Source organism: Lissotriton helveticus, chromosome 8 (assembly GCF_964261635.1).
Source record: "Lissotriton helveticus chromosome 8, aLisHel1.1, whole genome shotgun sequence".
Taxonomy (NCBI): Eukaryota; Metazoa; Chordata; class Amphibia; order Caudata; family Salamandridae; genus Lissotriton; species Lissotriton helveticus.
Window position 1 is genome coordinate 283,547,273 of NC_136069.1, and position 23,275 is coordinate 283,570,547.

Consider the following 23,275-nt stretch of genomic DNA (forward strand, 5'->3'; position numbering starts at 1 on the left):
GCTCTGATATGTACAAGGCTGCAGTTGCTTATTTGTATGTATATATATATATATATATATATATATATATGTGTGTGGAGCACATATATTATTGTGTTTCCGGGGTCCCGCGCATGGGCGGGAACATTCTAATGCTTATGACTATTGATGAGGATCCCCTGGAAGAGAACTAGGATTACAGGTAAGTAACTAATCCTTATATGCCTTACCTAAAGGTACATTTGCCCATTAGTATCAACAGTTTGTTTCCATGTACTGAGAGGCGATTAGCGGCCTCCAAAATCCTGGATTCAAAAAATGACAGTAAGTCCAGTCACCTAAAAACAAAGAAATCTTGGAATTCTACACAGAAGGGCACCTACCTCTAAAGGTGGTTCTTCAGCACTGATTTCATTTTAGATATAGATGTGCACCTTTCCTCTTAATCTGTAATGAGGAGATTACTCTTGCTACAGCAGAAGTGTCTGCATGACCAATTATAACAAATCCTTTAAAATATACATAGAAATGGAATTGACACTACTCAGAGCAACACTCCCCACTGACACAATGCTGTTACCTGTTGGGTATCAATCCTTCTACTAAAAAATGATTCCATGGGAATGCATGAGCAACACTTTAATATCTGAAAATTTCATTGTTATGTTATGTTAATTGTATTTGTTAGGCCCACTAATCACCCCCGGCGGGGTCTTACAGCACTCGTGTACATCCACAGGTCAGATAAAAATACGTTGGGGGTTAAAAAGGCAGCTTTTAACAGATTTTTAAAGTAAAACAAAATTCTGACAAGAGTGGTGCTGCACTTTTTCACATTCAGTTATCTAACACATGTGTTTGTTATGGGAGAAAGCACCTCCTTTTTAGGTAGAGTCTGGGCAGCGCATTCGCAGCTCTGCGAAGCATGCAGTATTGAGATACGGCTTTGAAGCTCTGCCCATAACCCCTCCCATCTTTTCAATTGGCTCCTGTTACTGTCCTTGCAAAATCGTTGCTTGTCATTTGTGAATAGGCTTAGTGGTTCCTCCTTGGTACCGCCTTGTCTGCATTTGTAACCTCCCATAATGACTGGACTTATTATTTGTGTTGTTACACGGTCTGCTCTATAAGTCGGTGAGCACTATTTTCTTTAATGATCTTCCCCAATTCCACCCACGACATCACAGCCAGCCGCCTGCTTTTATATTTTTAAATTATAGTGCCACACTTATTTAATTATTTTATTTCCTGCGAGGGCCACTTTCAGTTTAGCGGCTGCGCTTCTTTAAATATTTCATTTACATCATGGGCCGCTTTCACCTAAGCGGCTGCACTTATTATTTATTTAATTAATTAAGAAATAACGTCACTTTCACGTTATCAATCGCGCTACAGAACCTTTTACATTAATTCATGTTTTTGCTTTGGGTGCAGTGCACCACACACGCTTTCACTTTAATGTTGGCCACACCCTTTTCTTTAGATGCTGTTCGCTGTAACCTGCATACGGCGAGCAGCGCCTAAAGAAAGGGGCGCAGCCACCATTAAAGTAGTCTAGCAATTGCGAGAATTGTAGCTATTGGCATTATAAATTATAATGCCTTTTATATGTTTGTTGCTTTAAAAAACACATAAATTTAAGGCATTGTCTTTTACAATGCCAATAGCTTAAACGCTTACAAATGTGAGACCTATTGCATTGAAAATGCGTGTTTCTACTTAAACCAGCATTGGCAGAATCTATAGGTTTGGCCTTGATGTACGAAACATCCTTTGTGGTAAGGGCCTATACTGGCAGCATTGGTCCATCCCTCCATTTACAGGCAGTAGCACGTTAAGGCCAGAGCTATTGGCAGTGGCAATGCACGTTATTTGAGAATTACAAGCTTGACATGGGGGAATATGAAGATACCATGTGAATCTATAAAAGATGTCAATGCTGGCATAAGTAACTTGTTCTTTTAAATCAAGAGAACTAGGACATTTTTAAAGTCAGATTTTTTTTTGGGGGGGGAAAATATATTTTTATTGCAGATCAACACAGTATACAACTGGTCCGATCAACTTCTCAGCGTACAGAATGTGTAATACGCATGGCATCAAAAATTGCGGCACACGGCCATTTAGCCCACAACCCGGAGGTCGGGCGGCATAAGTCAGGAAAGTGGTGTAGGTCTGAGCGCCGTATAAGTATGCTGTTAATCGGTCAACAAGAATTCCTTGTATCCGCTTTTCTTTTTCTCCCATCCGCCCCACAATCAAACTTAAACAAATCACTGAAAACGAAAGTAAAGTGTCCTTACAGCTACTCTACAATGTCCCATCCCTCGTGGTAGTACAGCTATGCCCCATTCCTAACAAAGCATACAGTAGGAATTCAATGTAATCGTCATAGAAGCAGAGGCAACCGACATTGTAACACACCCCTACTTTCAGATACGTTCCTATAACAATACCCAACCCCTCCCCCCCCAATACCCTCCCCCTTTACAATAACAGTGGTGTGGGCATTTGCAGAATCACATCACCCATCGCAACAGTGTTTCAAAGGGCTAGCAAAGCTATGTACTGTATGTATTTATCACATGGATGTGGAGCACTCACTCCTCCCCTTCTAATGTTTGATAATCCATCATGGTCTGAACTAGGCCTTCCCATGCTCTAGCTACCTCTAGCGCTTTTTCGTTGCCTGAGCGGGTAGCTTGTCTGAGCCTCACAGCACTTTCGCAGCTCGCGCACTTACAGAATTCCCTTCGCCAGCGCCCGCCCGAGGGTCCCTCCTTCGCCTTCCAATGCCAGGTGATTTCACGCTTGGCCCGCAGTAGCCCCAGATCAATAAATTTGCTGGTGACTTTGGTCTTAGCTGTGTGTGGGAACCAATGCAATAAGCAGGTGGCCATATCGTATTCGAGTTGTCTATCTGTAACTGCATTCAAATGTTCCCCTACGTCCTCCCAATAACCCTCCATTCGTGGGCATGACCATAGCATATGTTCTAGGTCGACACCCTCCTCTCGACACCTGGGGCACATCGCATTTTGGACCTGGAAATATTTCCGGATCTTCCCTGGGGTCAGATAGGCTCTGTGAAGTATAAAATACTGAATTTGTTGGAGCCGAGCATTCCTAGTACTCTTCCATGCTCTCTTGATAATGTGTTCCCATTCAGTATCTGGGATCGGGTGTCCTATGCTCTCTTCCCATTTCGTTTTAAGAGCCTCCAAGGGGCGCAGACCCTCCCGCAGCAGCCGTGCCTGGAGGCACGTTACAGCCTTAACAGTTCCTGCCGCCATCACAGTATATTGGCAAGCAAGCGTCAACACCGGTTCCGTCCTCCCTGTCCTCCAGTGTTTTTGAATGGTGGACGTGACCGCTGCATGTATCAAGAAGTCCCCTTCTGGGAGCCCATACATATCCCGCAGTGCTGGAAAAGGCATGAGCTCTCCGTCCAGTTACAAGTCCCCCACCATCTGGACACCCAACTGTTCCCAGTTTGCCAGTGGAGTCCAGTCTCCACCGTGCGGCAGTGCCGTCAGCATGCCCAGCGGAATATCCGGCGCATATGGGTGATGAACCCCCGCTTTACGTTGGGTTCTATTCCAACAAAGCCGCAGGGTCCGCTCCTCCCCAGTCAAATACCGCAAGTCCAGTTTTTGTTGCAGAACCATGTAGGCCAGGATATGTCGTTGTATCCCCTGTCCCCATCCATCTACAGGGCCCCGATACTCTCGAGCTATATTCTGTGTTAGGACCTGCAATTGCGCCGCCAGATAGTAGAGCTCAATATCAGGCACCGCCAGCCCGCCCTCGAGTCTGGGTCTCATCAACGTCGTTAGCGCTACTCGCCTTCTACCGGTGCCCCAGATGAAGCCCACCGTCAGCGATCTCAGATCTTTAAATATTCGCGGTGGAATCCATATCGGTAAGGTACGGAAATAGTACAGTAGTCTGGGGAGTGCCACCATCTTAAGGAACGCAACTCTGCCCATCACTGAGAGAGGGAGTGCCGACCAAAACTCCATACAGCCCCATAAGTCTCTAATACAGCGGCCCTCCAGAGGATCTTTGTCATCATGATAAACCCGAACCCCCAAATAGGTGAGGCATGTAGGCTCCCACGTGATCTCCCCAAGAGATGCGGGAGGAGGCAGTCCCCGGCGAGTCGGGAAAAGGCATGTCTTATTCCAGTTCACTTTGAGTCCGGAGACCGTTCCAAATCGGGACAACATAGATGTAACCCCACGCAGATCGGTCTCGGGATCTCGGAGGAATAAAAGCAAATCATCTGCATACAGGGATATGTAGTGTGGGTTATCCAGGTGTATCTGCCCTTTATACAACAGTCCCGATCGTGCCTGAACCGCCAGAGGCTCTATCGCCAGCGCAAACAGCAGCGGCGACAACGAGCAGCCCTGCCTTGTCCCTCTCAAGATCGGATATTGAGCAGAGATCACCTCGCCCAGTTTTACCCGGGCCGTGGCAGAGGAATACAGCACCGTCGTCCATTTCACAAACTGATCACCTAGCCCGAAACAATTCAGGACTACGGAGGAAGGCCCATTCCAAACTATCGAACGCCTTCTCAATGTCCACAAAGAGGACTGCTGCAGAGCCCTGACCCTCCTGGTGTCCTTCCATAACTCATAAGAAGCGACGAATACTCAAAGCTGTGCACCTTGTGGGGATAAAACCCGCCTGGTCCGTATGAACCAAGGACGTCATATGCGGTAGGAGTCGAGTCGCCAGTATCCGGCTCAATATTTTGTAGTCTACAGTTAGCATGGATAATGGTCGATAGGAGGCCACGTTCACGTCTGAGAGTCCCGGTTTCAGGAGGGGAACAATCAAGGCTTCGCGCATCGAGCATGGCAGCCGACCCTCCTTCCCCGCCTCCTGGTATACCGCTAGCAGGCGAGGCGCCAGTGCGTCAATATACTGAACGTAAAATTCGATAGGTAGTACGTCTGGTCCCGGTGTTTTGTTCCGGGCCATGTGCTTAATAGCCCCACGTATTTCAGCCAATGTGATATCCTGCCCCAACAAATCAGCTTGGTCCTTATCCAGCTGTGGCAGAGGGGTTCCCTCCAAATATTCCTCTATGTCTGCCTCCGATCCTTCCCGCCGACTGCTATACAGCGATTCGTAATAATTAGCGAATCTAGACATCATCAGGGCCTGCGAGTGAACCAGCAGGCCATTGTCTAGTTCTATCCTCGTGATGGGTCCGCTCCTCGTCACCGGATCAGCCAGTTTGGCCAAGAGCGTGCCAACCTTATCCCCCTCCGCGTGGACTTTCGCCATATACCCCCTACAGTCAAAGCATCGTAGCCTCTCTGTCTCCGCTGCTAGCTTTTCCTTGGCCTCCACTAGCTGTCCCAGCAACGCTGGGTGCTCCGGTCTACGTTGCTCCAGGTCCCTTAGAACCCTCTCCGCTTTCGCTACGTCATCCAGCACCGCCTTCCTAGTCCCTGAGTACTTTGTAATGCAGACCCCTCTAATGACCACCTTAAGAGCATCCCACTCTATTGCTCTTGTGGTTGCCGTTCTATTGTTCTCCCGGAAATAATGCTCAGTACCTTCCCCTACTTCCTCTCGAAACCCCTGGTCCTCCAAAGTGTCAGGGCGCAAGCGCCATGTTGGAACTGCCGATCTCGCTCTCTGCCAATTGAGCGACATCAATAGCGGATTATGATCAGAAATAGTTCTGGCAAGGTACTCCGTATATGCCACCACAGGTGCTATCAAAGGAGAACACAAAATAGTATCAATTCGGACATGAAGGTCATGTATCTAGGAAAAGAAAGAGTAATTCCTATCACAAGGATGTTGCGCTCGCCACACATCAATCAGCCCCCAACTGTCTTGCCAATCAGATCTAGTCTTAGCCAGTTTTCGAACCGGGGCAGCCGCCAGAGGAGGATGCGATCTATCCATGTCTACATCTGTAATGACGTTGAAGTCTTCCCCCAACACCACCGGGCCAACCAAGAAGGGCGCCAGCACGCCCGACAAGTTAGTCAAGAACAAGTTTGGTCGACATTAGGGGCGTATATACTGCACAGCACATTGTCTCTGCCATAGAGCCTACCCTCTACTGGTACGTACCTGCCCTCCTGATCTAACAGCTGCCTGGTGGCCTGAAATGGGACTCCCGCCCTCACCCATATGAGCACCCCTCTAGCATATGCTGAATACCCTGTGCTGAAGACCTGACCCCTCTATCTACGCTGCAGCGCTTGGCCTTCAGTCCTAGTAAGATGTGTCTCCTGCAATAGAGCTATGTGTATTCCCCTCCGCAATAGATAAGCATGCACTTTGTGGCGCCTTGTCATAGTATGTAAGCCTCTCACATTCCACGTGATACATTTCAAATCATGTAATGTCCCCATCATTAGACCTCCGCATTTGTGCCCAGTTCACGGCATTGTTGCCCACACCATCGTCAATCCCCCAAACTTCAACTCCCCATGAACCCCCGTCATCCCTCCCCCCCCCAGAACAGGACCCAATAGTACGCTATCAGCCCCCATCCAAACTGTTTAACAACACACCCAACTCTAAGCTGTGGTAGTCACCACAGTTAGCCTTAAGGGCAATGGAGGTGTGGCTCGGCCCAGTAGGGAGCAGCGCTTGCCCAAGCCCTCCCGCTACAGGCCCAAAGAGTACCAATCTAAGGCTATAAATGTTCAAGTGTCGCTAGGTTCCGTCATATGGGATAGCGGGTCATAGTGACCTCTCAGTTCTCCGGCATCCTCCCCACCCATCATTCGTCCAGCATTCCATCCGCCGTCTGTGGCGTGACCTCAGGTCCTTTAGCGCTATCCGACTCCGATAGATCTGCTTCCGTTCTCCGCTCCGCTCTGCCGTTTGCTCGTTTCAGCTGTTCCGCTGCTAGTTTAGGCAGTCTAACCCCTGGGCCACTCTCCTTGCCTGCGCTTCTGCTACGGTGCCGGTGCAGGTCCGCCACTGCTGCAAGTCTCGGCTGCCATCTTGCCTTCTTCCTCCCAAGGCCGAGGCTGACAAAACCCCACGCTCAGGCCGCTGCAGAGCAGCAGGGTCCACAATGTTGGTCGGAACCCCACGTCTAGCCTTCCGACATCCTGTGCATCAAAATCAGTTGGTTTCAGGAGCTTTAATCAGGATAAACTCGGGGCCGAGCGCAGAGCTGTCTGCCCACGCTGCCTCACCCATCGGCGCTCAAGCCTTAAAGTCAGATTTTGTGTGACTCCTTTATTCACTTCAACAAATGGCAGGCCATATCAAAGCAAGGAATCACTTTCTTAACAATGGCTTGTCTAGCTTTAGTTAAAGAAGCTAGTTCACCTGAGTGCTAGACCCAACATGAACAGCTGTATGCCCTAGGGCTTCATAGTGAACAACATATACATCAGTATATCATGTGACAAAATAGTATTAAACAATGCACAGTGAACGATAATGTAATACAAAGTTGTTTAATCAGTTGCTTGTAGGCTTCTTCTGTTAGTTACAAATATTGCTTCACACTTGTACGCTGCGAAGGAATAACATTCTCAGATTTAGGAGATATTCATGGTTGAAAACATGACCCAATGCATTTTGGAGAGAACACCCTTCCCCATCTTAACAGCAGTAGAGATAAACCATAGGAGCTGGGACACAAGGATCATAGATACCTATGAACCCAATCCTGGCTTCCCAATTCTCCCAGACAACACAGGGGGACAAGTACCCAGAGCGGCCGGCACAGAAGGCTCACCTGGTTGGCAGTCAATAGGAACTTGGCCCCAACATATAAACTATCACCCAACATTGATGGCTCAAGCCAACTATGGAGACAGGACACTAAACCTGCATTCTCCAGGAGGGCACCCAAGGGGACAAGATCTCACAAGGGCCCACCGGACATCAAACAGAACAATGCACCATGCTCCTGAAACCTGAATTCGAGTCAAAGGGGAACTGTGATGTCCTGAATAGAATCAACGTTTTCCAGTTAATATCAACTATTCCATCTCTAATAGACATAAAAACAACCGACCTGCTTTCAATAGAATTTATCAGGACAGACACGCGCTCAGAAAGAGAAACCACCAAGACTACAAGGAGATCATTGTCACTGTCCAACAAAGTACTAGATAAACATGAAACATTCAAGTCATGGGGCATAAGCATATCGCTTTACTGCAGTGCAGGATACCCTTCCCCACTACTCACCAACATAGGGAACAAAATCAGAAGCAACAGGAAAACCACAGTCTCAGTACTTAGGGGAGCATTGAGCCAATCAACAGGTAAACAGCGGCCGCCATAGCCAAACACAGCAATTACCCTTTCACCTGGACACTCAGTAAATCACTAGAACCATTAACTGGCTTGGAGGCACCCAATGACAAAATGCGTAAAAAGAAGGGCTGCCTCGACAGAGCAACTCAGACTTTGCCTTTGTTCATGGAACATTGATGGCCCAAAAATCAAAATAGCCAATCCAGACTTTATTTGTACATCAAATCATTTGCCATAATTTTGCTGCAGGAAACGTGGATGACCGAACCACTCCAACTGCAGGGCTTCATATGCTTCCACACACCTGCAGCCAAGATATAACAATACAGCCACCTATCAGGCGGGCTGGCAACCTATGTGTCAATAACTAGTACAACCACTATGGAAGAAATTCCCTCCTCCTCGACAACTGTCAACGCAATCAAGATCTCTTCCAGTTCTAAGGGGAAGGAGAAGGGGTTGTTAATCTTTAACGCCACATAAATACAAAAAAAAAAGATTCAAGGCAGCTTGTGGACTGTCTTTTGACATCTATAAAGAAACACAACACCACCAATCTCTTTCTCTCAGGGTACTTAAAACTTAATCTCCTAGAATCTTCGACCGACTAGGAGACACAGGCCCAGTCTTCGGCCTTGAACATTGCTGAAAAAAACATTCAATGCGGAGTGAGTAAATTAGCTAGACGCCTGCTGGAAGATCTGGATCACATTAACTTCAGGGCACTCAATGGCAGATTTCCGGAGGACTCTCCACCAGCAGCGTCATACTACTCTGAAAATGCATGCTCAACTTTAGACTACACATTGATTCCCCGTCCATTCTTTCAGGGCCTAGCCACTTTTCGCCTTGGAGACAAGGGGGGATAGTGACCATCGACCGCAAGAGGTAACCTTTCTGGCAACTACACCACCCTTTGAACTTCTACCAGGGGGTCCTTTCTCCAATCACACTATCAACCTTAAAAATAATCATATCCTTTCTAGCAAACAGAGTGGAGGTGCTTCAAGTTGTGCAGGCCTTACTACAGAACCAAAGTAACTGTACAGACAGCCCCATAAGCATGAGGGAAAATTTCACTGCAAATCAATCAAGTGTCTTTTCAACAACAGTCAAATACAGGCAACCTCAAGACTTAACGAAAGCAGCATGGCTTCCCAGCGCCCATGGAAACAACTAAATGCAATCAAAAAAACAATAAATAAAATGCTGAGACTTCTGAGGCACAAACCCAAAGACCCGAATCTCAGATCATCACTGCAACAAAAGAGAAACATGCTCAAAAATCTAAAGTGGGATAACAAAAGGCCCAGGGAAGAGGGGCTGTGAGCAAATCTCTGTGACACCAAAACAAAAAACAGTACACTCTTCTGGGCCACGGTGCACAAAATAATGCACCCATCCCATGGAGGAGTGACATCACACATCATCGAAGAGACATAGTCGGACTTCCTGCCAACCCATTTCAATCAAGATTATGGGAGCGGGCTGGGAACTGCAATATACGCCTCAAGCACAATCGAGGACCTCCGGACAAACCACACTTCCAAAATCACTGCAAACCATCTCTCAGCACAACAATCAAACATCAGATTGCTGAAAGCAGGAGTGAAGGAGCTCCGGGACCGAATGGGATCCCGCCAGCCCTCTTTAAGCAAGACTCATACTTCTGGGCGGTGTCCTTAAATTCACTTTTTCGGGAAGCCAGACAACTGAGACAACTACCGGCCTTCTGGAAAGGCTCCATCATTGCTCCTCTATACAAGAGCAGAGCAAAATCAGTTCCAAAGAACTACCGCCTTGTTGCCTTACTCGATAATGAAGCAAAGTGCTTTGCGTGCACCCTACTTAAAGAACTTCAGGTCTGGACAGCAGAGCAAGAAACCATACCATTCAATCAAACTGGCTTCTCTAAAGATGCAGGGACTACAAAGAGCATCCTAAACATGTTGCTGATAATAAGGACATGGCAAAGTCATCAAAACAGACACTCCACCTCTGCTTTATAGACTTTAGGGCAGCTTTCTACAACATAGAACGAGCAAGATATTGGAGGAAGCTCACTCGCTGGAAAATCCCACAAGCACTGCTTGACATGCTAATATGTGTACACACAGACACCTGGTTGCAGGGTACAAGTAAAGCTGGGTGCTGCCACACATCTGTCAAGTCGCAGCTGTACCACAAAAGTGCTTAAAGAAGGATTGGTGCTTGCCACAACCCTATTCAATCTCGACATGGCAGACCTGACACAGACCCTTGACTCATGCAATGCACATGCTCCAAGGATCGGTGGCAAGGTTCTATCCAGTATCTTATATGCTGATGACATAGTCTTACTCACGCAAGTGGGTAAGCAACGCCTTCAGTGAAGTAAACTTTGAGAAAACCAAAACAATGTCCATAAAAAGGAGAAGGGAAAAAACAATATCTGGTACTTAGGTAACATCCAAATTCAGAATACAACCAGCTTAAAATATCTGGGGGTAACTATTGATAATAAAGGCCAATTTGCTAGCCAGCTTCAAATGATAAAAAGGAAATGGGTGGCCCTAGTAATATCTTTGAGACACTTAAAGTCCAAGCTGAGTGGCCCCATGCTCTCCCCTCCAGGTTGCACATGCAAAAATTCTGCCCATTATCACATATAGTAGTGAAGCCCTAAGAGAAAGAGACTCCAAAACCCTGGCCAACACATTAATTAGGGCCTATAGAACCCAGTTCAACATTCCAACATACACTTCCACTGCACAGATTTGGCTGGGGTTTGGCCTCACCAAACAACAGCTATCAAGACAGGGTCCCTACATAACCTGTAGGCCTAAAATCAGGAATGCCGCCCCAAACAGTTTAAACCACCTACTCTGGCATGACCTCAAGCACTGAATGACATAACCAGCGAGAAAATACCTACAGGATTACCTCACAAACATTGGACTCACCCAGCTCTGGGCAGTCCCAATTACACGTGCAAGTTACAAACAATATAGTGCCTAAGGCAATAGGGAGCCCCTCCCTATTGCCTTAGGCACTATATATAGGTTGAAGACTAAGCCAACTTCTCAGTGAGAAGCCATGCTTAGATGACAATCAATGGCTACACATCGCTTAGTCCACAGCCATATTTCAGTCTGGTATACTTCAGGAACACCAAGGAAAGATTCATGAAGCATCAGCTGGGAAAACTCCCAACTCTCCGGCATATGCCACCATGGTTAAGGAAGCAAACACCATCACACTACAGCCTGTGCGGCAACGGAAACGAGGACAGGGCACACCTGATCTGTACATGCACTAACTGGAAGGGGGAAAGGTCTTGTCTGCTCAAACAGCAGTTCAGTCAGCGTGGGATCTGCACATGTAGACAGGCTGTCATAGCCTGTTTCAAACCAGACGACCCGCAGTTAAACTGCAAGTTAGTAACATTTCTAGCACTGATAGAAGACAAACTGTCAAGCGCAGAAATGGCTTCTGGAATGCTTTGGACACCCTCACCTAACATAAAAATCAATTACTCTTCTGGCATGGAACAAAGGTCAATGTGAACTAAAAATCCCAAACCAGGACCAGTGTTGCTGAGGACTTTGGCCTTTAACAGCTTGCCATTTTTTGCTCCACCTACATCACTGGATAGAAATCATTTTGCTGCTGTCCTGGAAGTGCCCTCTTTTTAAACTGCATCTCACTTGACTTATTTGCTCAGCAAAGCTTACTCACCTATGAATACACATTGCCATGACCATAAACTAAATCTGCCTCTCCTGGGAATAGCTAAATATACTGCCTTGGGCAAAAGCACAAGAGGACACTGGTTTTTAGATTACCTTGGCAATTCGCACTAGTTTTATCAGTTTTTTACTTGTAACGCTCTAGTCTCCGACCTACCTTTTAAAAATTGAGTGGTTGTTATTGGTTTTGTATTTTTTGTATTGGTTTTAATTAACTATATACTATAAAGATTACGTACTTACCCTTCATCAGGGGTAACTGTAGATTCAAATTATTGTGCACCGTTAGGGCTGGTGCATGCTGGTATACGTAGTGCACATGGTGTTTTTTATATTTTTGGTGCATGGATTATCTTGCATGTCACACCATCAGTTGTTTTTTTACTTACGTCATCCACGATGCACGTCATTTTTCTGTGTCGATATTTTCGGCTGGTTGCACGCAGACATTTTTCACATGGCCATTGTTGGCACTAATACAACACCTGGGAATCTCTCAGGGACCTATTATGGTTACAACAATTTAAACCTTTTCTTCCTCTTTAGTCTTGACTTTTTATTGAACTATGTATGCTGTGTTTTCCAAATGCGCTATTTTTATTTTTCCTTCTCTTTTGATTTCCAGTTACCCCTGCTGAAGGGTGTTCTCACCCGAAGTGCATTGGGTCATGTTTTCAACCATGAATATCTCCTAAATCTGAGAATTATATTCCTTTACTGTGTATGAGTTTGAAGCAACATTTGTAAATAACAGAACAAGCCTACAAGCAACTGATTTAACAACTTTATATCACATCACCGTTTTACTGTTAAATACTATTTTGTCATATTGTATACTGATGTTTATATTCACTATGAAGCCCGAGTGCATACAGCTGTGTTTGCTGGGTCGATCACACTACAGTGATCTAGCTTCTTCAGATTTGTTCCACAGGTTCAGGCAGGACTTGTTCCAGCACCACACGGTAATTTTTTTTTGAATGGTGTAATAGAGTGCACCACAACCTTTTTGATTTTGATATTTATATAGCGCAGCAGTCACCCAAGGGCATCAAGTCGCTAGAGAGAGGCCGCCCATACCATGGAGTCCAGAAGCAAAATGAAAGAACATCAGCTCTCCGTTTATCTGTGAACAAAAAGGTCTTAAGGGCTTTTCTGAACCAGAGCAGAAGAGGGATAGATCTGAGCGCCAGGGGTAGGGAATTTCAGAGCTTACATGCTACCACTGAAAAAGCCTTATCCCTCCACTTCCTCTTCTTGGTTCTTGGTACCACTATTTGCATTTGAGGTGAGGAGCAAAGTAATCGGCTTGGGGAATACCATTTGAACATGGTCTTCAGCCTTAAAGGGTAGGAAGAGTGCAATGACGTATGGACCATACACAGTGATTTAAAACTGATACGTTGTTAAATGGAAAGCCAATGTAGGTATTCTAGTCCCTTCTTGGCTGATTGTTTTTTGGGAATGTCCAGAAATAGTCTTGCCAATGCATTCTGCAGAACCTGGAGTTTATGTTGTAAGACCTTATTAGCAGCCAGTTTCAGGGCATTGCAATTATCAAGTCTTGACATTACCAGGGCCAGTGCTACCTGGATCCTAGCCGAACGCTGGATGAAAGGGAAGATTTTTTTTAACATCTTATGAGCCAGGAGCATGTGGAAATGGTACGATTCATTTGGGCCTTGAAGCTAAGTTCCATGTCCATCAAGACTCCCAGATTCTTAGCCTTTTCACTTGGGACAAGACAGCTTCCCAAGGATTGAGGCCAGTAGTTACTGTTCCATTTGATTGCCCCAGATCGGAATATCATCACCTCCGTGTTTTTCCCCGTTAAGTTTAAGGAAGTTAGCAGACATCCAGTCTGCTACTCCGGACATGCATCCAACGACATTCTCTGACCATGAGCCCAGACCCTTGGGGATAGTGACCATAATTTGTGTGTTCGAGGCATGTGGGCTGCTGAATTCATATCTATAGCATAGATCGCCGCCTAGTGTTGGGTCCGGATGATTGCACATTGTTGTCCTGGAAGAGTCTTCGAAGTATCACGAGATAGGTGGCTCCTCCCCTGGACTACAGTGCGCATTGGCATCAACTCCATCCCCAGATTGTTTTTTTCCGCCATTGGGTTCGGATGCATATTTGATCACTCAAGATCGGAATCGATAGAATCTTTCCTCTAGGCCCGAATGCCTTTCCTTTAGCGTCGGTATTTTCTTGCGTTCGGTGCCCAGCTCTGTTCCGGCTCAGTTCCCGAGTCGGACGTCCAGAGGAGTCGCGTGGCTCTTCGGTGCTCGAGGCCCAGTCGGCGCAACCAGACTTTCGACGACACATCATGGAACGGAGCCCGTTCAAGAAATGTCCCGTGTGCGGATCGAAGTATCCCCACATCGACGTCCACCCGGTGTGCCACAAGTGCCTGTCGCCGGATCATGATGAAGCCAACTGTATGGCTTGTTCCCGTTTTCGCTCGAAGAAACGATTCGACTTCGGCGCGTGGCGCGCCAGGAGGCCCGGCAAGCGGCCCCGGCACCGGTGGACATTTTCAAGGGGGAAGAAGCGGACGAGCAAGAAGTTCGAGAGCCGCTTCCTACTCCGGCAGAGGAGATCGACTACAACTACGACGCAGACGTCGAAGTGCTCGATGCAGAAGAAGTCGTCGACGAGGAAGGAGACGACAATGAGGCCTATGGGGCCACGGAAGATAGCTCAGGTGAAGAGCTATGCCCCGATCGAACAATCACTAAGGCTCAGGCCGAGGGATCGCCACATGGCCTTACCCAAGACCTTACACCTGGATCCACGGTCTCGCCTACGGGCCCGACTACGGACACTTCTGCGGAGCCGCCATTGGTAAAATCGAAACCGAAAGTGAAAGCTTCGGTCTCAACGAAACCGAAAGTGATAGCGAGGCCGTCGAAACAGAAGACGTCTGTCGCTCCGGTAGCCTCCTCGTCTTCCGCCACGTCGGGGCAGCCAAAGCCGAAGAAGGTTGTCGATCCGGTTAAGTCGCTCAAGGGCGTCGAACCGAAGTCGCTCAAGGGCGTCGAGCCCAAACCGCTCAAGGGCGTCGAGCCGAAGACTGGGGCACCAGGACCAATTGTCAAGGCCGCCGACCCGAAACCGTCGGCGCCGAAGGCCGTAGTCACGGACGGAGGACATGGCGATCCAAAAGCGGCAGTTCCTGCATCTCGAACGGAGAAGGCCAAGAGTTCGGCGCTCGAGTCTGCACATGCGGGTAGACCGAGAACGCCTGTCGGGTCGACGAAACCGTCCGCCTCCTTCACAAAGCGGGTGTCGGACTCATTGCAACGCATCAGGAACAAGGCTTCCGCGGTCGATCCGAAGGATACTTCCACCCCGAAGCCCGCTGCCAAAACACCAAAATCTTCGGCGCCGATCCAGTTCACGCTGCCGCCGAAAGTGGCGCCGAAGGCGTTCGCACCCAAGACGGTCGACAACGCGCCCATGAAGGTGTCCACGGGGTCGAAGCCTCCACAGCCAGTGGTGCGCTTGAAGCGTCGACAACCCCTAATGGAGAAGCAGTCGGAACACTTTATCGACGCCGACACCGGTAAACTTTCACCTTACAAGAGAAAGATCACGCAGGCACAGCCTATGGAGTCCTACATAATTCCCTTGAAACGCAAAAAGTCTTCTACGGATTCCCCGGTTCTGGTGGAGCCGATTGATCCACGGCCTCGGACCATTGCTCCGTCCTCACCCACTTATTCAGATGTGGAGGCTGGGGAGGGGGAAGATGAGGAGTACAACTTCCCTGTCAACACTGATCCTGAGGATCACCAGGGCTCATGGGCAGATGCAGGGGACCCTGATGATCCGCACACTGCCCAGGACACTCAAGTGTATAATGTCAAAACCTCCCCTACTGAGGATTCTGCGGCATTCAATGCTCTCATTGAGAGGGCGGCTAAAAATCATGATGTCCAGCTGCATGCTGACCCTGTTGAGGTGGACTTCCTGTTTGATACCTTTTCCACCTCTGAAAAGACTGTCAAGACTCTGCCAATGCTAAAGGGCGTTCTGAAACATGCTGCAGACATTTTTAAGGAACCCACACGTGCCAGAGTTATAAACCCCAGGATTGAGAAAAAGTATAAGCCGGCACCTGGCGACCCTACCTACATCAAGGGCCAGTTGCCGTTGGACTCTTTGGTCGTTTCTAATGCCCGGAAGAGGGCAAATTCTCAAACCACTGGTGATGCTCCTCACCCTGACAAGGAATCGAAAGTGCTAGAAGCATCAGGGAAGAGGGTGGCGGCTCAAGCGGCCAATATCTGGCGTATTTCAAACACTCAGGCACTTCTGGCCAGATATGACAGGGCACACTATGATACACTTGAGACCCTGTTACAGCACTTGCCCGATGAGTATAAAGAGGCAGCGGAGATGCTTACTCAGGAAGGGAAGCTCATCTCGAATGCTTCTATTAAATGTGCACTGGACGCAGCAGACACCGCGGCCAGGGCAATTAACACAAATGTGATGCTGCGGCGTCAGGCCTGGCTCAGAATCCCCGGGTTGAAACCGGAAATACAAACCACCATACTCAATCAGCCTGTAAACCCTGATCACTTATTTGGACCTGAGGTGGATACCACCCTGGAAAAAATAAAGAAAGACACCGAGACTGCAAAGTCCATGGGGGCTCTCCAGTCCCAACAGTTCAGGGGCAGTACTTTTCGTCGCTCAGGCAATAGAGGTGTTTCCAGAGGCCAGATGTCCCAACAAACACAGTACACTAAAAGTGGGGCGCAGACCTCTTACAACAAGCTGAATAGAGGCGGCTATCGTGGCAACAGCACCAAGGGCAGAGGTCGTGGAAACAACAACCCCCGAACCTCCGCCGCCAACAAACAGTGACGCCTTGTCATTGCCCCCCGACCATACAACACCTGTCGGGGGGAGACTCCAGCAGTTCCTGCCAGTCTGGAAATCCATCACCACAGACAGGTGGGTCAGAAAACTTATCCAGTACGGTTATTGTCTGGAGTTAACGTCCACTCCACCCAACATCCCACCAAGGCACCGTCCTATGTCAACAGAGCATTTGCACTTATTGCAGCAAGAGGTGCTTGTCATGCTGCAAAAAGGGGCAATAGAGCTCGTGCCGGTGGAGGACATAGGATCAGGAGTGTACTCCCTGTACTTCCTAATCCCGAAAAAGGACGGATCCCTCAGACCCATACTGGATCTCAGGCCCCTCAACCAGTACATTCTCTCAGAACACTTTCACATGCTCACGCTGCAGCAGGTTCTTCCGTTGCTCAATCAGGGAGATTTCCTCGCAACATTAGATCTCAAGGATGCATATTTTCACATTCCACTACATCCATCACACAGAAAATACCTCAGATTCACCATTCAGAATCAGCATTATCAATTCAAGGTCCTCCCTTTCGGAGTGACCACGGCGCCCAGGGTGTTCACGAAATGCCTGGCGACAGTGGCTGCGCACCTCAGGAGACAGAACGTTCATGTCTACCCTTATCTGGACGACTGGCTTGTCCAAGCAAAGTCAGCCCAGCGCAAAGTCAGCCCAGCAGTGCGCCGCCAACATGTCCCACACCATTCACCTTCTTCACAATCTGGAATTCTCACTAAATTATCCAAAGTCGCACCTTCAGCCAGCCCATGTGCGGCAGTAACTGGGCGCGACTATAAATACTCTAGCAGCCACGGCTCAGCCAAATTCTGTGAGGATCGACAGCATTCAGTCGCTAATCCAGAAGTTCAGGCCACAACACTCGCTTCCTGCACGAGTGTTCATGCAGTTGATAGGCATGATGGCCTCCTGCATCTTCATAGTCCCGCACGCGAGACTACATATGCGCCCGCTTCAAGAGTGCTTAACGCACCAGTGGACTCAGACTCATGGACAGTTGAAAGACCTAGTGTTGGTGACCGGTCGGGCATACAACTCTCTGCATTGGTGGAATCCACACAACCTTTGCAAAGGCCGACCGTTCCAGGAGCCTGTGCCACAGATTATCCTGACGACGGACGCATCTCTCCAAGGATGGGGAGCTCATGTACTCCACTACACAGTGCAGGGACTATGGTCAACGCAGCAACAGAAGATGCACATCAACTACCTAGAACTGATGGCAATCTTCATGGCAATGAAGGCATTCAAAGTACATCTGTGCAACAAAGTCGTGTTGATCCGGACGGGAGGTACACACTCTCCACAGTTCTCATCTGGCTGAGAGCATGTGGAAGTGGGCCATTCAGAGGAACATCTTCCTCATGGCGGAGCACCTCCCGGGCAAGGACAATCAGATGGCGGATCTGCTCAGCAGGTACAGCCACCAAATGCACGAGTGGGAGATACATTCATCAGTACTCCGCCCGTACTTCCAGCAGTGGGGTCATCCAGAGATAGACCTGTTCGCCACAAGGGAAAACGCAAAATGCCAAAGCTTTGCCGCCAGGTTCCCTCACCCACAGTCGCAGGGCAATGCGATATGGATGAACTGGTCAGGCAGATTTGCGTACGCTTTTCCCCCAGCACCTCTCATACCGCTGGTGGCACGAAAGCTAAAGCAACACTCGATGACACTCATCCTGGTTGCTCCAACGTGGGCACGCCAACCATGGTACACCACGTTTCTAGAACTCTCCGTGGTACCGCATCAAAGGCTGCACCTCACACCCAGACTTTTGACGCAGAGCCATGGCGACATTCAGCACCCAGATCCGCAACAGCTCAACCTGGCGATCTGGCTCCTGAGGTCTTAGAATTTGGCTACCTTAACTTACCTCCCGACTGCATGGATATCATACGGGAGGCAAGAAAGCCCACCACCAGAGCATGCTATGCAGCCAAATGGAAGCGGTTTGTCATTTACTGTGCAGAACACAACATCCACCCGCTAGATGCATCTACTCACAACATCATTTGTTATTTGTTACATCTTTACAAATGCAATCTAGCATATGCTTCCATTCGGATACACTTATCCGCCATAGCGGCTTATCTCCAAAACAGGCAGCATCTCTCAGTTTTCAGAGTGCCTGCCATTAAAGCCTTTCTAGAAGGACTGAAACGAGTCGTTCTTCCCAGGACCCCGCCAGCTCCTGTATGGAACCTTAATGTGGTCCTCACCAGACTGATGGGTCCACCCTTTGAGCCTCTACATTCATGCGAGATTCAGTTCTTAACATGGAAAGTGGCTTTCCTGATAGCCATTACGTCACTGTGACGTGTTAGTGAGCTCCAGGCGCTCACCGTACAAGAGCCGTTCATACAGGTTCACTCCAACAGGGTGGTGCTGCGCACTAACCCTAAATTTCTTCCTGAGGTGGTTTCACAGTTCCATGTCAATCAGACTATTGAACTGCCTGTGTTCTTTCAAAATCCAGAGACAGTGGCTGAAAGAATGCTCCACACTCTTGACGTTAAACGAGCTTTGATGTACTACATTGATAGGACCAAAGATTTTAGGAAGACGACACAACTCTTTGTTGCCTTTTCTGCCCAACACAAAGGCAACTCCATTTCCAAAGCAGGTATAGCCAGGTGGATCGTTAAGTGTATTCAAATTTGCTATCAAAAGGCTAAGCGCACTTTAACGATCCTCCCGAGAGCCCACTCCACCCGCAAGTTGGGGGCCTCCATGGCTTTCCTTGGTAATATCCCTTTGGAAGACATTTGTAGAGCAGCCACATGGTCTACCCCACACACATTTACTAAAAACTACTGTGTAGATGTGCACTCCAAGCAGCAAGCAGCTGTAGGGCAGGCTGTTCTAAAAACACTTTTTCAAACGTCTGCAGCTGGCACAGGCAGCCGCCGATAATGAAGGGACTGCTATATATTCTATGCTATAGATATGAATTCAGCAGCCCACATGCCTCAAACTGAATATGCTACTTACCAGTATGCATCTGTTCTTGGCATGTAGGGCTGCTGACATTCTTATCGCCCGCCCTCCTCCCCGGTGCCTGTAGCGGCTGCAGAATTTTACACTTACTCTTAGCATGGCCATCGCTCACACTGTTACACTCCATCTTCGCCACAATGGCTAAAAACAATCTGGGGATGGAGTCGATGCCCATGCGCACTGTAGTCCAGGGGAGGAGCCACCTATCTCGTGATACTTCGAAGACTCTTCCAGGACAACAATGTGCAATCATCCGGACCCAACACTAGGCGGCGATCTATGCTATAGATATGAATGTCAGCAGCCCTACATGCCAAGAACAGATGCATACTGGTAAGTAGCATATTCAATCATCTGCATATGACATCACCTCTAATCCAAAGGAATGGATTACTGCAGCGAGGGGTACCACATACAGATTAAAAAGGGTGGGACTCAAGGAAGACCCCTACAGGACTCCACAAGGATGTGATTAGGAGTCTGAGTGAAAGGATTTGAAATTCACCCTTTGGGATCTCCCTGTCAGGAATGAGGACAGAAGGGCAAGTGCTTGATGAGAAATACCAAGACTCCGGAGTCTCTCCAGCAGCAAGGAAGGAGAGAGGGTGTCAAATGCTGCTGACCGATCCAAGAGAATTTGCTTGGGTTTCTTCAGAAGAGGTCTTATGATGGCTTGTTTCCAAGAATGAGGAAAATTCCAGAGCGGATAATGATATAAATTAATTTACAGAGGGGTTCAGCTATGGTATCAGCAGCCACATGTGAAATTGCCGGAGGGCATGCATCCATAGGAGAGCCTGAATGCGTTCCCCTAAGATAATGTACAAGAATAGGAGGCGTAAGGTCACAACATTTTGTGAGACCCCTGTGTTCACTGTTGGGCATCAGTGGACAATCCTTGGTAGGGCTGTTAACTGTTGGCTTTATAATGAGCATTTTTGAGTTTGACTCTAAACCAGTGTATATGTCTGTGATCTTATTGTGAAAAAAGGTAGCTAATTGATCGTAGAATGTTTGCGACGTATTTGGTTCTGCCAAGGATTGGGAAGATGAGAGCTGTTGTACGAGCTGAAACAGTTCTTTGGTAGATTTAGAATGATCAATTAATGTGTGAAGTACATAGATTTGTCTTTCGTAAGTGCGCATTTATATTCCTTGACCCTAGCTTTATGTATAATTCTGTCCTCATCCTATAGGGTTCGTCTCCAAGCTCACTCAGCACGACAACAGCATTGTTTTAAATGCCTTAATTTGTCATTGTACCAAGGAACTGATGAGCAGCATTTTTTCTGAGTATAAAATTTAGGAGGCGCAACTATATCCGCTGCCGATTTAAGCCATGTATCATAGGCCTCAGCTCCCAGATTAGAGTCCTCTTGGATAGTACAGGGAATATTTTCTAAGGAGTTAATCAAAGTGGCGGCTGAAATACCTTTCCAGTTTCTAAGTGTACTAGGACCTTGGGCGAGTATCTGTTCTTTGCTTGCTACTGGAGGCAGGAAGTCAAACTTAACTGCACTGTGGTTTGACCAACAGATAGGTATTGCTTGTTGGAAGGTAATTCGTGAATCATTGGGAAAAAAAACATCCACGTATGTCCTGCCTTATGGGTTGGGGCTGTCACTAGTTGGGTGAAGCCCATACTCTCAAGTGTCTCTAGGAGGGTGTATGAGTCTGTGTTGTCCCTTTCTTGTAAGTAAAAATTGAAGTCCCCTAGGATAGTTTGTGAGTGGTCAACTATGATTGACTCTAGAAGTTGCTTGATTTCTTGCAGAAAAGGCACCCTAGGACCGGGGGGGTCTATAAATGAATTTGTCTAGCTTCATGCCATAGCTAGACAAGTAGACCATATTCAGAACCTCTGCCTATTCCACCAGAAGGTTGGTGGATACAGCCGCCTCTCTTTGTCGGAACACTTTTTGACATCTACAAAGATGCATATAGTCCGGGTGCATTACCTTCATGAAGTACACATGGTTGAGGCCAATGTGAATATTCTGGAACGTTTTTTTAAATAAAGTAAGCCTCACTTTCACCGTCCCTAATTTATTTATGTGTGCACTACTGACTGTAGAAAAAAAAGGGATCGATCTCTACTTCCAGTTCTCAAACAATGGTATCTTTCATAGATTCATTAGAGGCTTCCTCTTCTCCATGAGAATATAGGTATATTTCTTCCACACTCACAGATTAGTGGCTAAGGCACTTTTTTTATAATTATGTATGTGTTTAACTGTTTTTTCAGATAACATTTTCTTATGCCTTAAAGTATGACCATGGTGAATAATTTGAAGTCCTACATTTTAAGCAAAGATACTATTACTGGGGAATCTGTACTTTAGGTGAATAACTGTTTTATTTTTAAGATTTTAACTTTCATATAAAAAAGCAGACATCCACTGTTTTCTCTTATCTGGAGCAGTTACTGTTTTACTTTCTTCAACATTCAGATAATCCACAGGACAGTGTTGTAGTAAAATTGGTCGTGAGCCTGTTACAGTTGTCCAAGACTTCAGTTAACCACACAGGAGTGAAGGAAGTACTAGGTAAGGCCTTACTAACCATGGCACATATCATTACTCTTTTTTTTTTGTGAAGTTTAAACTTGTATTCCAATGCCATTACTTTAAAAGTATTTAATTGGCTGTGTAAGACATTTCTCCAAAACAGGGATATTATATTTATTGCTCAGCCTTCCCCTTCACTACCATACTTCCCGCACACCGCATGAGTTCAGGAAGGACCTAAAGACCTGGCTCTTCCACTAACTCTACGCAGCAGTAGTATCCTCAAATACCCAGCACCTGGATACCCTCATGGGTGATAAGCAGCACTCTACAAATCCTATTTGAATGATTGCACTCAGGTTGTCCGTCCTCCACAACAACACAGTGTCCAAAGCGAATATTGTTCCAGCTATCCCTTTACTTTGCATCTGTTAGTGACAGTGAAGTTTTTTAAGTACTTTCCCAAACATAAGCAAGAACAGTTTTCCTAATGAGACGCAAGCCATTGGTTGTGCCAAGATGTGGCAGTCTTCTTCCTTTGGGCAGTTTCACAAAATTTGCCCACTTGTAAGTGCGAGCACTTTCAAATTTCTGCTGTTATTCTGGTACCACTTACCACCTAATCAGCATCATCAAGGATCATTTTGTGTTTTGTACACTTTCCAAATATTTGATCATGCTGCTAAATCTAATTCTCTACATAGATTCCTATGCCAGGCCTTAATATCAGAATGGATAGTACTTCTAGAAATAGGTTAGAGACCATTGTAAATGTTAGCCGTGAATCCTCTCGATCCCCACCAGAGAAGATATGTATCTCAAAGTTGCAGAGGTTCCTCTTAGCGCCTACATTAAAGGCTGGCAACAGCACCCACAGGAGCATATGGAA

At 47.2% G+C, this 23,275-nt stretch overlaps 1 protein-coding gene across 1 annotated transcript in view; it reads left to right on the plus strand.

Moving 5' to 3' along the window:
• Positions 1–23,275, plus strand: part of ATM (ATM serine/threonine kinase) — a 1,424,234-nt gene that overhangs the window by 718,127 nt on the left and 682,832 nt on the right. Inside the window, exon 33 of the mRNA XM_078657051.1 lies at positions 22,330–22,425. Coding sequence (XP_078513177.1) covers positions 22,330–22,425 — 96 coding nt within the window. The remainder of the gene's footprint in view (positions 1–22,329; positions 22,426–23,275) is intronic.